Below are 17,274 nucleotides of genomic sequence, written 5' to 3' on the forward strand. Positions count from 1 at the left end.
ACCTCGCAATGTGATAAAGATTTATTATTATTAAAAAATTACATCGTCATACTGTGTCTGTGGCATCCAGAATGCCAGGTTAACAAAAAGTTTAAAAAAAATGGCCAAAAAACAAGCATGGCATATCTAAATGCAAACAATACCAAGTTAGCGAGTCACGGTCTGTTGGATAATATATACACATTGACTAGAATAAAATGAAGTAAAAGTAACAATAAAATTAATCAAGTTATTTATTAAAATCATTACTAAATTCTAAAATCAAAGCAATTGAATATATGTAGCAAAGGACGCCAAAACTGGGGGGAAGGACAGCAGGCGGGGAATCTAATCATTTGCCTCTTACAGGTAAGGCAAAAGAGGCAAAGAATGCCCTTTCAATTTAAAGCATCACAATGCAATCCCTTAACTGATAATTCTTAAAATGGGGCAAACGAACTCCAAGAATTACACAAGCATCCTGGGCCGGGAAATCCCCGGATTCCAAAATCATCATCTGAACGAAGCGAAATGCCTATGTTTTAAAAATACGCCATACGTCAATACAGAAGTGCTCTTCCTGAACGCCCCTCCTTTCTTCGCATCGTTTTAGCGTCCCAGTGTATAGCTATACTTAATCCTACCAAACTATACAAATCTATTATCTAATGAACTAACTCTATTTCGTGCTCATAGCTCAAAAAACCACAAAATTCAGAAGCATTAAATTTACGATTCAAAAATTCAGAAGAACGGCTGTAGTGTACTTCGTCTTATCCATGCCTCGCCTCCACTCCGAGCGACTTGTTTGGCCTGATTTCTTAATACTCTGTGCACAATCATCGGTAACGTAGCAAATCGATTGCTGTCAAGGAAATAATGAGCTGGGTCGCCGACGATTTGTCGGACATCTGGGGGGATCCTATTGTCGCAAATGTGATCTTTCACGTTACGAAGAAATCTCAACAAACGGGTTATGTCGTTAGAATTATATTGATCCGCAAATTTGGACATAGCGTTTATAACCTGAATGGGAGAGAAACATTTTAGTACAAAAAAGCGCAATGGGTGCTTTAATACATATACGTACCCATGGTATTACCTCACGGTGTGCAAGCTCGTAAATTAAATCGAAATATTAGTTTTCCAAGTTACTTACTCTTGCATCTATCTTTTGTCTCCAACCATTAGGATAATCCCCCGCGTAGCTGTTTAATTTGTTTCCTACGTCAGAACGTACACCACTCCGTGCCACTTCAGGTTCATTTCCCACGACAACCAAGAAACGAAACTGATCTTCAATCGACATCAAGTAAGGGTGCTTTAGAGCTTCATACGCAAAGGGACGATCCTCGAAGTTTTTCTCGATAAGCCAAGAAACAAGATCTTTTTCAACAGCACTAATTGCAGTATTGCTCTCTAAAGAAACTGAAAATAGGTAGACAGGAGCGTTATCTTTCACTGAAGTTAATACAATTTGTGATAGTTGTATTAATGTAATTAGAAGTTTAATATATACCTTTTGCACAATATAATGGATATTTTGTGATCAAACTAATGCGTTCACTTGCATACACTCAGTTGTAAGAATTATTATTGTGAATTTTATGATGGTGCTACTCTGAGAATCTGAGTTACCAAACGGGCAAGTTGAATCTATTCAAACTGTCTTGACCTTGTAGTTCTGTTGGAAGAGCATTGGACTAGCATAATGCAAATTAGCCAATTCTGTCACTAAGCATAATTAAATGTTAACTAAGTTTTATACAACTGGCCCCAGGTTATAAATGAGGGTAATTAAGAATGTACAACGTACATTCTAAACATTTCACATTGATATGTCATACCTGGGTTACCACGATATATATTATTTGGTCTTTCATAACTTATATCGCCAAATGGATGCCTTCCATTTGTTAAGACATAATAGACGAGCATTCCTGCCACTTGAATATCGGATTTTCGTTTGTACACCACGGGTTGATTCTCACCATCGATGGGAATGGATTCTGCAGCCTGCCATTCAGCATTACCTTTGCTTGATGTATAGCTTGTTGACCGTCCTGCAAATACACAAATTTAAGGTTCATTGCAACACAACAAGAAAGAAAGAAATTCGAACATTTTCTGAAAAGGTCATATTGATAACTCAATATAACATACTAATTAGGTAATGCATCATTTGGAACTACAAGAAGAAACATGCCGAGTTTGGTGCACACTCAATAATGACATTTTGCTTATATGTATGTTGGTTACATTTTAGATGCAATATCAAGCACTAGTGAGTGAAATATCACATGTAAGGCTTCTAGTTCTGTGGTGTACTAATAATGGTCTGAGTTATAAAGCTTTAAGCTTTGTAATAATAAATTTATGTGGTGTATTATTAAACAGATAATAATTCTATTACATACCTTCACCAACCTTCTTGCTTACACCAAAATCAGCTAAACGAATACACCCTTCAACATCAACCAAAACATTATCAGGCTTCAGATCACGATGCAATATCATCTCTTTATCTTCATGTCCTTGTTTGTGCAGTACATCTAATCCAGTTAGTATTTCCCTGATCATCTTTTGTGGATTCAAAACTGGCAGATTACCAACAGGGATTCTTCTTACATATTGTGCTAGAGAGTACTCACAAAGTTCCAAGATAATGTATATAAATGGGTCTTGCTTTATATAATCACGATATCTCACAACATGAGGTGACTTTTCCATCTTAATCATATTGAATATCTTAGTTTCATTGTCAGCCACATCATCACAGATGTCCGCCAACATACATTTCACTGCAACTTCTTTACCATCACTAACTCTTAATCCGACATAAACACAGGTTCCATCACGACTAGGTTGAGCAACTTTGAATTGATCTTGCCGACACACAATATACCCACCAATCTGTTTGCAGGCATCACCTAATGGCATACTTTGCAACCTCTGAAATTTCTCTCTATGTATGACAGATCTTTGAATCCAGAGTCCTATAAGGGAGCATGATCTTACTTGATATACTTCATTACTTATTTCTTACATTTTAGCCTTTTAGTACTCTTACTCTAAATGATACCAGCTGACTATTAATTAATAAGTTTACAAAAGAATCTCTAATGTTTTTGTCTCCTGCTAATCTATTATTTGTTAGAAGAGAGTTAAAATAAGACTTGTTGACTTTGTTTTCACAAGGCTAGCAAGGAGTGCTAAGAGGGGCCTGGAAATATTGTGCAAGTAATTAGCTGGTAGCGTAGTAATGCCTTTGTTGTATGGTGTTGATGGTACTCACAAATTTGTCCATTGGCACGTGGATAATTACAAGTTAAGGGATTTTTTTATGCTTATGCCATAAATACTGTTTCGGCCAAAAAGCAAGCTTGCTCTTGAGGTTAAATAACAAAAGAATTATGATTTATGTAAACTCACTCTCTTGTTGAGCAGATGCCATCTCAACTTCCTCTTTCACGAACTGTTCACAAAGTTGACTTTAAACCTGGAATAAATGAACTTTTGAATGTTATTTCAGCTTAATCATAAAAATATTTTGGAACTAGGACTGGAGAATTAAATTATAAATTTCAATTTTCGAGTCTCTGCAATTCAAATTTGATACATGAAAGGTATAGCGTTCCTTTTATTACTCACCTTTGCTTACTTTTATACTGGCTTTTAACGCATGAAATAAAACGAAACAAAGCTTGGACGTGTTGAGCACAAGTAACTGACTTGTGATTTCAAATCTCCACGAAACTATGGTGAAATAACAGAGAAAACACAACAATATTTATAATTAATATTTTGTATAAACCACACCACCAAATTTTTCAATGAATTTCAATCATTCTCGTACCCAGAGCCCCGCGTGTAGCAAATAGCAAATTCGTAACAGTGAATTGATAAAACAGATAAAACAATACATGGAAATGTTTTATACTCTACTAGTACTTGCAGTGTTGCAGTTTCTGTACCACTCCTCAACTGTCAGAATTTACATATCCAAAGAAACAACCACGTTCTCAGCGCCACCCTTTTTACGTTCGAAAATGCCCGAAATTAGGGTTGAAGAAATTGGAGGTGGAGAAATTTCAAAATATTATTAAGAACTACTAAAAATTATCAGTATATGTAAGTCTACTAAATTACTAAAACTATATCAGTGTATGTTACAAAAACAAATTTGTATACAATATGTATATATATATATATATTACTATTGACGCCCAAATATTACAATTTCATTAAGATATACAACCCGTTAGAAAAGGCATGTGCCCCAGAATACCAGGGAGCAACTTTCGATTTCAGTCTCACCGGTAACAACATATATAGGACCTTTTCAACATAGCTATATAGTACCTCTTTAAATGCCGATCACGTTCTTCATTTACGGTTTACGATTACGGCTATGTTCAAACTGAGAAACATCCTTCTTCAGTTCAACACATGCATGAAAAAAGTATGTGCCGAATATTTTTTATGGATCTTTACACAGCTCGCGAGTCGTGAGAATAAAACTTGAAATCCGTTTCATTTAAAAGGGTTCTAAATTGAAAATGATAAAGTCGTGACCCTCCAAAAGGGTCAGAGCCAAAAGTGTCCTCTGTGTTATGTACAAGATATTTTACAATTTGATATAGTGGATGCATCGTATACTATATATAGTTACATTTTTACTTCGCATTTTCGTATTTTGCGTAGCATATATGATCCACTGATATGATCATGACTTTATTCATTCTTATTCATTTGACAATGCTTTCCAATGCATTGTGTACTGGAATCATAACTGGACTGAATAAGGAAGTAGTGTTTCTTTGTTTTGAAATTCTTCCTCAAAAGTAAACAGTCTCGTTACATCTTGTGTTGAAAGGCACCTGGGTGCGATGTAGTGAACATCAGACAGGGTTTGCAACGGTGATATTAATCACTACATAGGAATATAGGAGTCAACCATGTTTGCGATTTCGTAACCCTAGTGATAAAATAAACATGTCACATGTATTCATTTCCCTGGTGTCTGACTAAACAGGCCCGTCGAAACCTGAGGGTTTACACTCTATGGATTTTTCACCGTGCTAGGTTTTGTCACTGAGGTTTATGGGGAAAGCAATGTGGTGCAAGCTGTGACCACGTCTTTTTTCTGAAAGAGTGCATTCCATAATCCAAGTTACGTTTCGACAGGGATTAAAATACGCTATAGCCTATGCATGCCTCATGCCTGTTTCGTTGATCAATATTGAAAAACAAAAATATATCATATGCGAAGAAAACGTTGATTTACGACCAATCCGCGTTGTAAATCGTAAGCTCCCTTAAAACTTTTCACGACGTTACGACATGCATATGAGTCAACTCTCTTGACGAAGGCCCCTCAGGTCGAAACATCCTGAAGATTTTTTTGTTGTTTTTAGGCAGTTATTATACCACATTTGAGGCGACGTTGTTCAAGGGCTCCTATAGGCTACTATGAGATTGGGTTGATTTTAGATATTTAGCAAAAAACTGAACGGCTACAAAAAACATAGCAAGTTTATGAAAACTAGTGTCTAATGTTACTTGATCTATCTTATATAACCTTGTTATCTATCTTATTTGGTTACCTGTGTTGTGTGTAATGTAATGGTGTCAAGTTTCTCCAGTTTGCTTTGAAATTGGAAAGTGTAACTTTTTCCGTCCTTGAAATGGCTCAATATATTCTCGATGGGAAACATTTGGATAGTATCCTGAAAAAATCCATTATTTAAAAAATCAAGCAAATTCCTCGGGTATAAAGGTCAGATGAAGTTCAGTTCGAGACCTCCCCCTTACATCACAGAGTAGTAAATATAGGCACTACATATAACAACACAACTTTATTGTAAAGTTTAGGCAATTCATGTCATACAGTACCTTTGTCTTCGGATTAATGATATGAATGCCTTTGCTGTTGATACCAATGTTGACTATTTTTGGCGACTCGGAAAATTGTCTTTGCTATAAACGTTTTAATAAATCACCATGAATATTGCAATCCAAATACGTGTACATGTATGGCTTAAATGTATGCACTTCGATATAGCATAGTATACTTTTGAATTTTCCTGAATAAATTTTGAATATAATATTTAAACCTACCCCCACTCTAAAATATGCTGACCCAAACCGTTCGTTCTTTTGAATGGTGAGAAGGAACAAAGTTCTCATTTCATTCTCAGAATTAAACGTTATCTTTCGACAGTTCATAATGATATACTGGAAAATATTTAAAAACATACATGTTTCCATTAGTTAGTTTCATAAATAAATATTAATTGTGATATAAGAAAAGAGCCTTGTACCTGTCTCCATACTTCAGGAAACAGGTCATCAATCATGTGAAATGGTAATAATTCTTCAAACATTTGCCTGAATAGAAAGATACAAAGTATCTTTATATTTAACCTTTTTGGCCTCCCATCAGATAATTTATCGAATAATTACTTTAGCGATCGAATAATATCAATTTTTACTGTATAATTATGATAAAATCAGTAGTTTAACGAAAAGCAGAAGTTACGTGATTTCTGGGCAATTCCATCGATTTCCGAATTTGGATTTTAATATAAGTGCTGCAAAACACGATGCTTCTTCTATTGTCAACTTGTAGTATCCACGAAGATATTTAGACACTTCCTATAAAAAAAAGCAAACTAACAGTTCATCATGGGATTGGAATTATATTTTTAGGAACAAATACAGGCATCTGATAGTCTGATTGCATGATATAATATGGTAGACAATCTCGGTGGCCACCAAGAAATACGTGCAACTGAGAATATCAGAATTTAATTAAATATGAATAGTAATGAAGTGCACGAGGAGGTAACGAGCTTTACCTGAGGATATAAAAACACAGCGTCAGCGATAGGATCATTTCCCGGGTGGATTTCCTTCCACACTCTTTTTAGGAACATCAGTTTATAAGGAATTCCTTTTGCTTTGTTGTACACTAAAGAGAAAATAGAAATATATGATTCCGTCCGTATTGGGTTTGCACCCATTCCATGCATATTATAGGATCTTTCACTTATGCACTAGCTATGTTTTATAGAGTGCATACAACATGAACAAAGCTTTCCTCCTGAGTCCTGATTGTATGAGAAAATACTTTATTATTGTCCTATGATAGATACGTTGTTAATCACCACCGCTGCAACTTCAACTCACCTGCCGGTTCTGGTAAACTGTTTTCAACTATTTTTGTCCACTGTTGAATTTCATCAAAAATAAAATCTTCAGAATGCAATGCAACAACTGCAAGTCAATCAAGAACATCATGCAATGAAATGGATGAATAAGGATCAACTGATTTGAAAATCCCCATAAATATATCAATGCACTAACTTTTTGAAAATACTTGAATAAATAACGAATATCCAGTTCCATTTACAAGTCCTATTCTTTGTACAATGCTACGTTCAATATCTTTCACTTTCGTACGAGGAGAAACCTCGAAGTTCTGAAATAAAGACAAACACATGTTTTGCATTGTTTAATATGATTTGCAAAGTAACAATAATTTCACGTGCATGACAAAAACGGTTTCGTACTTTTCAGAATGTTAAATGAATGTCAATCGAATGTTACATGGCAGTGATGCTGGTTACGCACAAAAATACTCAATATATATATACTATACAGGGTGTCTCAAAAAGAACGCAACCACTTAAATATGCAAGAATATTTATATTGTTCGGGTTTGCACCATAGTTCAGCTAAAATGACTTTTAGCATTTTAAATGAAGGATTATGAGCCATTTCAATGCCCAGAGTTGCTTATCTATTGCGCTTTAGAGCTGTATTAATGTCTTGCATATTTAAGTGGTTGCGTTTTTTTTGAGACACCCTGTAAATAAATTTACGTCAAACCAATCTCGCACCCAAAACCAAGGAACTAATTCTTTGTGTGTATTTTTACTACCACTAACCTTTGATGTCGAATCTGGGAAATATACTTTGTGTAATATAGATTGGCATTGTTTCTAAAGATGATAGATTTACTATTAATTAAAGAGTAAATAACAAGGTAAAAAACTTATGTGAGAGAATAGAAGATCATGGGTCATGGGTGTTGCTCACGGGTGCTCACATGTAGTAAAAATCATCAACTCTTCGAAAATGTCAAATTGCCTATAATCATGTATATGGGTATATATAGCCTGTGTCCCAGTCCATACACGGAAAAGTATGTATACTTTTCCGTGTATGGACTGGGGCACAGGCTAGTATATGGATGGTTGGCATAAAGCTAAGCCTAGCTGATACAATTGATTAAGGAGTTTTCTGAAGCACTTGTACGAATTACTTGAAGACATTCTTTTTTCCTCTTTTCTTTTAGAATTATTCCAGAGGCTCTATTTATATGCGTATTATATGAGTCTCTTGCAAAGATTGATTGATAGGAAACTATGCAATCATGATGAACATACCGTCGCTGCAGAAAATTCAACAAAATGTGGTGGACAATGTCTAGGGCCTGTTTGAACTGTTTTGCGTAGATACGTCAAGCATTTCATAGCCATTTTTTCGTATTTACTCCACGTCACACAAAATAACATCACCTCTTTAAGAAGGTCATCACTAGATAAGAAGGAAGTTAAATACTTTTTTAAAAATAATTTACTTTAGTTCAAGATGATGTAGTAGTTTCAGCTAAGATCATCTGTAGTCTGTAGAGCGCAAATTATTTTCATATTATTTTATAAAATTCCACGGAGTACCCTCTTCTGTCACGATCAGCATTTCTACTCCTTTGCGACAGAAAAAGCCCCCCTTTTTAACTAATGCCCCCCATTAGAAATTCCTTAGGAGAGGCCCTCCTGTAGAACATGGACCACAAAAGCTAGATATTTTTTGGCTGTCTATCCTTCAAGGTCTAACAGTCTATACTGTTGTCTATACCAGGCCGGGCACGTATACTGTCACAAAACTATATATAAGAACCAACCTGCAAGAAAAGAGGCTTGTGCAAAGAAACATGAGTTCCCATCCTTGTTGAAAACTTTTTCTATACAAAAATAGCATTTAATTAAGACCTCAAAAATAATTCCCTTTTATGTGTATATAGAAGTAGCTTTTAAACCAGAATGCATTTTTACGTTTGATGCAGTGAGATGTACGTCGTATAGTATTTACTATCACAGTAAACAACTTACGTGACGTAGTTATTCGTCAGTTGTTTCATTATTTCGCAATAAAGCTCATCCTTTAATGCTTCCTATGAAAGAAAATTTCAATGCTCACAGATTTCCGCAGCTAAATTGCATGATGTTTCACTTTACTTTATACTTGGGGGAGGGGCAACAAATAAACCAATAAGAGACTGGTGAGTACTTTAGAACCGTTGCATGGAGGATTAGATTACTCACGTGCTGAACAGCTGGGCTGAATATTTTTTCTGTAAGTTCCATTTTGTAATACTTGGAAGATCTGTCATTCGTGCATTTTTGCATATACACAAGAATAGGTGAAGTGGTGTTATGGAAAACAAATTTTTCTCCAATGTATAATTGAAGGCTGTCAAAAGTTACCTTATCGTATCAGCCATCTTCTTTATTTGTAAGGATCAAGCAAAAATAACTAAATGAAGACATATACTGAATACCATGCAAATTTGTCAAGCAGTCGGAGACCCAACGTACATGCAATGCAATGCAATGCAACTGATGCATAGCTTGGCTAGGAACGATGTTCATCTACTGTATCTGACAAAGGATATCAGAAAACATTTCAATTGAAAGGTTTGATAACTCTTCGTTGTCACGTAACCGAAGTAGAAGAGGTTCCTGCAACGGTTCCTGCAAAATAGATATAACTTTTTTCTTAATATAACTTTATTGAGACCATGCTCGTTGAACAACATGTATATATACAATTATGTAGGGGGAAATTTGGGCTAATTGGCATTTTTAAATTATGCCATCTACCCTGCATAGTGTTTCAGTCGCCACGTTTATATCAATTAATTAACAAAGATAGTATAAATGAAATAAGCCGTTCCAATGAAGTTTTAGACGTTGTCTTGCCGGGTGCATGTGTTCAAATAAAAACTATTGCGTTAATAACTGCGAAAAGTGGTATAGCTTCATAAAATTCAGGCTAGTGAAACTCATTCCAAACATAGCCATAAGTTTTTACCGTTTGATGAGACCAAATATACACAGGTTGGTCATATTCATTCAACTCTGTGTTAGAATTTCCAGTGGTGAAATTCATTCGGGCAAATTCCTCTAAGGTGTGAACATCTCTGGAGCTATCTTTGTATGGTTCACATATTTGTTTTAATGTTGTTTCAACGTTCTGTGATGAATTATTGTTTTCTAAAGCAAACTCAACATTACACATATCACTTGCGCCGGAGTCACTGCGCGATGGTAAACCAAAATCATTCGATGATCCTACGGACGAGAAACTGGACAAGGTTGGGCGACTTATTGAACTCGCATCGGATCCCTTGCGTTGCAGTTCAACTTCTGGAATATTCTTCTCATCTGTCAGTTTTTCTGTACTGTTGAATCGCTAAAGAGGAATATTTGTCTATCATCCTGTTGACCCTATAGACTTTTTTCATGCAAATGCACTGGATAATTGCCAGTTAAGTTGTAGTTATTTAAACATGGTTTCTTCACTGATTTCAGTACTGAAACATACCCTCCTTAACTTAGTTACGCGGGTTCTGATGCCATTAACGACAAAGTTATATGCAAAGTCAGTCCAGCTGATATCCATAACAAATTCTTCTAATGGATTGTAAACTTCTTTCCGGTAGTAAATTTTCCATGGTATCTCATCTTTTTCATATCCCAGTTCTCTAGCACTTTGTTCACACACCCATATTGCATCCATTAGTTTTTCACTACCACTACCAAGGTTGATATGCTGAAAACGAGGTAATTTATCACAGTCACTTAATTGCGTGCAAAGGCGTGCCTAAAAACATTTCGTTATGTCAGAGGATCTGCCACTTTTAGGTGGTTATAGGAAGTGCCTGAAAGAGGTTGCGTTAATGCCATGAAGCCTGAAAGGAACTAAAAATTGTTTAAGCTTTTTGTTTAAACTGAGAAATAACAGGAAAATACATATCCAGCAGCGTAATTATAGAACGCTATTTGGGGTGAGGTCGGTGATTGGGAATCACATGGGGCAGGGGAAACTTGTCCTGACTTAAATAACTAAAAAGATAACGATATATACCTTGCCCATCATGCCTATTTGTATTCCATATCCAGCGTTATGATCAGAGCCCATCTCGTCTGCAGCGTCCACACATAATTCTCTTGCTGTTGTTGAGGAGTCGACTTCGATATAAACTTCTCTACCATCATTTAATTCGACTAACACCACAGGAAATACTAGTTGCTGGGCTGACTAGAATATTATGAACAAAGTTTTTTATTGATTGGATAGAATTGAAATAATCACGACTTCACGTGTTTAATATTCAGAATAGAAAATGAATGTTTATGCATAAGCATCAATCAAGTTAAATTAGTGAAGTTTGAACAGCTCATGTCAGTTTTGGTGCATCGACAGTTGCTATGAATAGAAATAAATATGTAGAAGTTTCTTTGCAAACATCAAGGCCCTGGCCAGTTTTTTATTTTTTTTCATAACCTGAGAGTTAAAACGATCCCACAATAAAATGCAAAAGAGAGAACGCTATAGCTGCACCTGTAATTCCAAAGTATTGGGTGGTTGTTTTCTCGAACCATTTCTTTTGGTTCTCGTCATTTTCTGGTCGCAGTAACTCGCATAGTCGTCTGGACCACACTTCATCATTTCTATCACAATTTGCCCAACCTGTGTTCAGAATAAATAGTGAATTTAATGAACCTGGTTTTGAAACTGAAATTTCAGTTTCTTTCTTGCGTAACAGTAAAGCCCTTTGCCACTTTGCCAACCATTCAGTAATATCTCACATGTACACTCACAGCGTTTACAGTAAAGTGAATTATTTGTATTCTAGAGATAATCACAGTAACCTTTGTGGACGGCATAAAGCAGCCAATACATAACGATAATAGAACCCATCCTTTTAATAGACTGGTTTTTGAAGGATTGTTTGTGACTTGCTTACAAAGTTGGCAGTAAATTTCATCTCTGAAAAAAATAAATTAGAAACGGGACGTGTAAGTAATATTCAAATACTCTTTTTCTTTTGATGATATAGGAATACCTTAAATGTGGCCGGTTGATTCCTAAACCAATAATAAATCGTAGCTTATCAAATGTTGACATCCAACTGTTGGAAGTGAAGAGGTTTGCTTTTTCACCTGCCGTATCTGCCTCCAATGAAGACTACAACGGAAACATATAACATTAAACATGCTTTTGATGAGCCATTTTCGAGCTGAAGATGCACTGACGTTACTATATGATATTGGTTATAGTAGTTACCTAGATGTTATCTGAATAAAAGATATTATCAGCAGATATTTATTACAGCCGCCCGGGAAACGAGATTGGGTGTTTATGCACAAAAAAGATAGGGAAGTAGCATGATATATTAGGCTGAATGATAGTGCGTTACTACATGCAGGTTATGCGCCAAAGTTGTGTTTATACAGTAAAGCATACTTGAAACAGAAGCGAACATTGATACAATTTTTCTCCACAGGGTGTCGCCACATTACGGTATGTCGACCATGATATGGTCGATACAGCACGGTATATAAAGACCAAAAAAACACTCCGCCCATAGACGAAGCATCACGATCCTTTATTGGCCATGCCGGATGAGCCCGTATACGTAGTAACCCTACAAACTTAGAGAGAGAGTGAAGGCGACTCAATGATGAACATACCGTATCCAAGAAGGTGTGTCGCGGCTCTGACATGTCCCCCATGAACCGTAAAATAGTGTTCCACAATACGATTGCGACCTGAGATAAAAATATTAAGAATTCGCCTTGATAAAATAATCATAAAATTTAAAGTTTTAATCTCTTCTATTATTCAGGACTTGTATAGTAGACATAAAGCTGTGAAAATTATTCTAACTAATGGATCGCCTACTGAATAAATTATTCATAATAGCAAGAGAAAACTAAGAATTGTGATGCATCCATCATCGTAAAAAATGTGTTAATGTTAATGATTTTTTCTCAATTATGGTTCACTTACATGTTGGTCAACTTGGTCAGATGAAGAAAGCAACGGTTGTTTGAGACTTTTTGTAGAATGCTGGTACGTTACACCCCTGGGAAACTCTTTGTCAGCAAATTCAAAAAAGAACATGGTTTGTTTTTTCGGCGTCTGAAACAGATAAACTGAATAAAGTATGCCATGGCTGCATACTATGCTTCATAATTTGAAGCACATTTGCTGAAAGTGACCCCATGATGGAACTGGCACTATATATATTATCGTATATAAAAAAAATTACGAGTAAATAAAAGTCCTTCCTCAATGGCATATTAATTAGCAAGATGTAAGAAACTTTATATGCTCAAAGAGTTCGAGTGTAGGCAGGCTCCTACTTAATTCAGGCGCTCAGGATATAGAGTTTACACCTCGCCGAGCATGTCTGGTGGGAAAATGTCTGTCAGTTACTGACACTGTTTAACGCTCCTTTATATTTAAGTGGTTAAAAAAGTAGTAGGGTGGGGACAGGGGGCTAAAGGAAGCCCCAGCCACCCCTTCTCCTCGTTCCGCCAGTGTCTTGGCTTTTTGTTTTTCGCCGCTGGTTGGAATTTAGAAATCATGGTATTATTTGTGTGAATTCTTATACCTGAATATCCAAAACATCATGACGTTTCACTTTTATTGGAATACGAAGACCGTCTCCATTCGCTGACTTAAAATACCAAATTTCATCCTCTCGTTTAGTTCTACAAGCAGAATGTAATCATTATACATTTCAACTTACCGAAAACGAGGTAACCTCTCTCAATTCGTAAGGACACTTGTCCATATGATCGTGAGACATGCATGTCGCCCATGCCTATATATTAGTAACAGGCCTATATATTCGTATTACTCACGATCTACAGACCAATAGCAGGTGGTGTATAGTGCTACAATACTGCATAATACAGCATTCCATTATATGCTTCACTCAAGTTAATGATTTATTTAACCACAGTCATCAGTTTAACATACCGGTGAATCTTTGTAGGGCTGTTCTTACTCCAATAATTGAATCTCATAATATATTGAAACAACAGCGACAGATCAGAAACAATTTGAGATGTTAAAATATACGAAGATAACAAGAGCAAATTAAGACTATTGTTGATATGGACGTCTTTACCAAGAATATCGCTTAATGTGTATTCAGTTGTGGCTATGTTTGTGTGGGAATGAGAAATACTTTCGTTCAAGAGTTTAACAAATAAGGAGAGGGATGACATATAACATTTTTTTATGTATCGTATTAGGATTAACACTTAAGATTTAAAGGATATACCAAACATCACAATGCTGGAAACAATCTCTTCAATGACCGACAACTTCGTCAGCGCCGCACACATGCAATGCCAATGGCTTAGGGCTTTTCTCTATTATAGAGAAGGAAATTGTGGATACACAAGTACCACACGACTAAAAAATTTCTCTACTATAACAATATTACTCTTGAAGCTAAATTCAAGTGTAGAATTCTTCGATATGAAGTCTTCGTGTTTTAAATAGTTTAATTTGTTTATGTTAGAGTAAAAATGTACGCTGACGCAATTGGCAGATTTCAATCATTGTCGTGCTTGCCAAAAAACTGTTTTAATTCGATGTTTAATTATATATATATTTATATAATATTGTTACGCTCCTCAATTCAAGATCATTTTCCAAATTTCCCAAATTTCACACATTCCATGCATGTGGCTCTGACTCGATCCTCCAAGGCGCAAATTTATTTTTTCGGGGGTGACTGACTGGGGGGGAGGGTGACTTTCTCATGGACATAAGGGCGATTGACTAATTTGGGGATGGGGCAGAGAAATCTGTTCAATAATTAGGTCCTCTGGAACGTTGTAGTCCCAGTATTTGTCACTTTTAGCACACAATTCTTTAGTATTCATTATAATTATACTTGACGGGTATCGGGGGTTGCTTAGTTTTATCAAATTGAATAATGGCCATGCATGTGCTGATAACATTTAACATTTTGGAAGCAACTGATGCTTAACGCGCTCAATTTGTCAGTTGTTCGTGAGGTTTCACAAATCACAACCCCCAACCACCTCATTTTCACTGCACAAACAAAAAAGAAAGAAACGAAGTTTTCAGTCTTTTTTGTTCTATCTGATTTTATACCCGCACCGTAATTACTTCCACGGAGCATCAAAATGCTCTTCATGTATAGCCATATGGTTAACGAAAATCTCGCGTGCCCGACTAATTAATGTAGGCTTCGACGACTAATGTGGAGTCTGAGAATGGAGTAGGGACCGTAGGGTAGGAACAAAAAGGCTCGGGAGAATAAAATATATTTCGCCTCCTGTTCAATGTTTGAAGCTTCCTCTCGGGCCCTGACCGAGAAATTGTTACGTGTGGCTTGCGTGTTTATTAATTCTATATCTATGCTTTTTAATGATTCTATAATAAGTTAGGGAAGCTTTTTTTCGAAACCCCAACCATTATACTTGAGATCCCTCGAAAGCCTGAACTATAATTAAGTCTATAAATATTTAAAGATCCTTAAGTCAATCTCTATAAAGAACTATTTGATTTCTGTTAACATAATGTAAATCTAGTTATATAGTTCATCAATGACAATGTTGTATTTAGTTTGAATGGTATATAATTGCGTAGGACAGTCACGCAACGGGAGCTTTGAGTATATTTAGCATGATTATTCAAATTAAGTATTTATTATAGTAGACTCTGAACTTATACAAACTCCATGCTCACAAGGGGTCACCATGTTTAGGTTTACGAAATTTTGTCAGAATCCTCCTGCAAACAATTGTTCCGATCAAGAATAAGGCGGGCCGGAGTATATATGTTTCTAACTACTGCATTAACATATCCATGCAGAGGTTCTGTATTTCTGATACAATTGACACAACATGCATGCATGATATAAAAAGATGAGAAGCGCGAGTAACCGCTAACGAAAATATAAGAAGCAGCAAAGTTAATCATTGGAAATTCCAAAAATCTATGGAAATTGATATACCTCCAGGCTATAAAACCAATATGGTGATTGGTTACCTCAAATGAGAAATATTGCTCTGAGCCCCCGTTACAAAATCGGTATATAAACATATATCATCACTAGTCATGCATATTTCATTGAATCACAATATAAGTGAGAATTGGAAAAGTTGGCATCAAGAGTTATGAGATCTTAAAGCGTGATTATTGATGACAAAAACCCGGCCATTATACTTGCACAGAAATTCACGTTCAAGGTATATTACTACTACAGTACTGTAAATAAAGTATATATATGTATTGAATATCAGGCATGCAAGACATAATCAAAGACAAAAGTACTTTATTTACAATACAGCACGCATTCCTACGGACGAAGATATGGATATACATACCGGTACATTAATCCACTTAGAAACGAAGTTCACCTCAGCATTGACGGCAATTCTCATCTCCTAAAGCCGAATCAAGCTGCAAATAAACCAATCTGATCATTCAAGATGTGTTAGAGGGACGATGTCAATAAAAAACGAATTGTCGTGGGCGGAAAATCACTGCTGCGTTTCACGACAAATGGCACCAACAGTTCTCTTTATTAAAAAGAAGCCAATATTCACAATCACCAATGGTAACGCAACACAGAAGACTTAAAATAGATAAGTGGAATTCTACAGATTCCCACCTTTGTCAAACATGTTAATACTATATTTGATTTATGATTCTCCGCTCCTGATGCAATGGTAACGACTCCGAAGGTTCTTACTTGTACTTTATAGTATATAGACTAATAAAAGAGCATAAAAAAGACCCTTCGGTTCCAACTAGGCATTAAGATGAATCAAAATTTCCACAATAAGGTTTAGTAAGAACTTAGCAAGTACTATTCTAAATTTCAAATGCTGTATTCTGATTACCTATATATTCAATGATTTTTTTATATTTTTGTGATAGATATGGCGAGTAGCTAAAAATCGTCTCTTTTGTTGCAATACTTAACGCGTTTTCACGCATAAAATGGCCAGACAAAAACATAAATTATTAGAAGTATGGTTTTAGTATACTAATTTCAAAGCATTATAGGCAATGTATTATGTATAGTATGACATATAGTATGCCTGCCGTCAATGATGGAAGATACAACTTTTTGTTGTAGTCTATAGATAGTCCTCTCTATAG

General features: G+C 35.7%; 2 protein-coding genes across 4 annotated transcripts; both read right to left on the minus strand.

The window, feature by feature from the left end:
• Nucleotides 1–7: 7 nt before the first annotated feature.
• LOC114524455 (serine/threonine-protein kinase/endoribonuclease IRE1-like) lies at nt 8–3,800 on the minus strand. Its single transcript, XM_028545540.1, has 6 exons — nt 3,631–3,800; nt 3,412–3,478; nt 2,397–2,975; nt 1,827–2,042; nt 1,139–1,407; nt 8–1,005 (listed from the first exon to the last, which is right to left on the minus strand). The coding sequence occupies exons 2-6, from the start codon at nt 3,431–3,433 to the stop codon at nt 724–726; spliced, it is 1,368 nt and encodes a 455-aa protein (XP_028401341.1). The 5' UTR covers nt 3,434–3,478; nt 3,631–3,800; the 3' UTR covers nt 8–723.
• Nucleotides 3,801–4,532: 732 nt separating this feature from the next.
• Nucleotides 4,533–16,671, minus strand: LOC114524528 (unconventional myosin-VIIa-like). 3 transcript variants are annotated; one of them, XM_028545636.1, is made up of 25 exons: nt 16,494–16,671; nt 13,733–13,832; nt 13,126–13,257; nt 12,807–12,884; nt 12,179–12,300; nt 11,985–12,102; nt 11,674–11,802; nt 11,197–11,370; nt 10,654–10,881; nt 10,141–10,521; nt 9,722–9,800; nt 9,372–9,469; nt 9,159–9,220; nt 8,951–9,010; nt 8,433–8,583; nt 7,932–7,985; nt 7,348–7,462; nt 7,171–7,257; nt 6,840–6,952; nt 6,521–6,636; nt 6,303–6,369; nt 6,100–6,216; nt 5,875–5,958; nt 5,586–5,708; nt 4,533–4,957 (listed from the first exon to the last, which is right to left on the minus strand). In XM_028545636.1, the coding sequence occupies exons 1-25, from the start codon at nt 16,499–16,501 to the stop codon at nt 4,913–4,915; spliced, it is 2,841 nt and encodes a 946-aa protein (XP_028401437.1). In that variant the 5' UTR covers nt 16,502–16,671; the 3' UTR covers nt 4,533–4,912. The 3 variants fall into 3 exon arrangements, with proteins under 3 accessions (XP_028401437.1, XP_028401436.1, XP_028401435.1); XM_028545635.1 differs by lacking the exon at nt 16,494–16,671 and adding an exon at nt 14,104–14,448 and having other exon boundaries at nt 4,533–4,859; XM_028545634.1 differs by lacking the exon at nt 16,494–16,671 and adding an exon at nt 14,104–14,448.
• Between the last annotated feature and the right edge of the window lie 603 nt (nt 16,672–17,274).

The sequence above is a fragment of the Dendronephthya gigantea genome, unplaced genomic scaffold (genome assembly GCF_004324835.1).
Source record: "Dendronephthya gigantea isolate DGI-Jeju-01 unplaced genomic scaffold, DenGig_1.0 000031F, whole genome shotgun sequence".
NCBI lineage: Eukaryota > Metazoa > Cnidaria > Anthozoa > Malacalcyonacea > Nephtheidae > Dendronephthya > Dendronephthya gigantea.

Coding starts and splice junctions, on each gene's coding strand:
- LOC114524455 (XM_028545540.1), bottom strand. CDS start 3,433: ATGGCATCTGCTCAACAAGAGA. Junction 1,408..1,826: donor TATATATCGTGGTAACCCAG/GTATGACATATC, acceptor ACCTATTTTCAG/TTTCTTTAGAGAGCAATACT. Junction 1,006..1,138: donor GACAAAAGATAGATGCAAGA/GTAAGTAACTTG, acceptor TCTCCCATTCAG/GTTATAAACGCTATGTCCAA.
- LOC114524528 (XM_028545634.1), bottom strand. CDS start 14,354: ATGTCATCCCTCTCCTTATTTGTTAAACTCTTGAACGAAAGTATTTCT. Junction 6,217..6,302: donor TTCCTGAAGTATGGAGACAG/GTACAAGGCTCT, acceptor AATATTTTCCAG/TATATCATTATGAACTGTCG. Junction 5,959..6,099: donor CAGCATATTTTAGAGTGGGG/GTAGGTTTAAAT, acceptor AAACGTTTATAG/CAAAGACAATTTTCCGAGTC.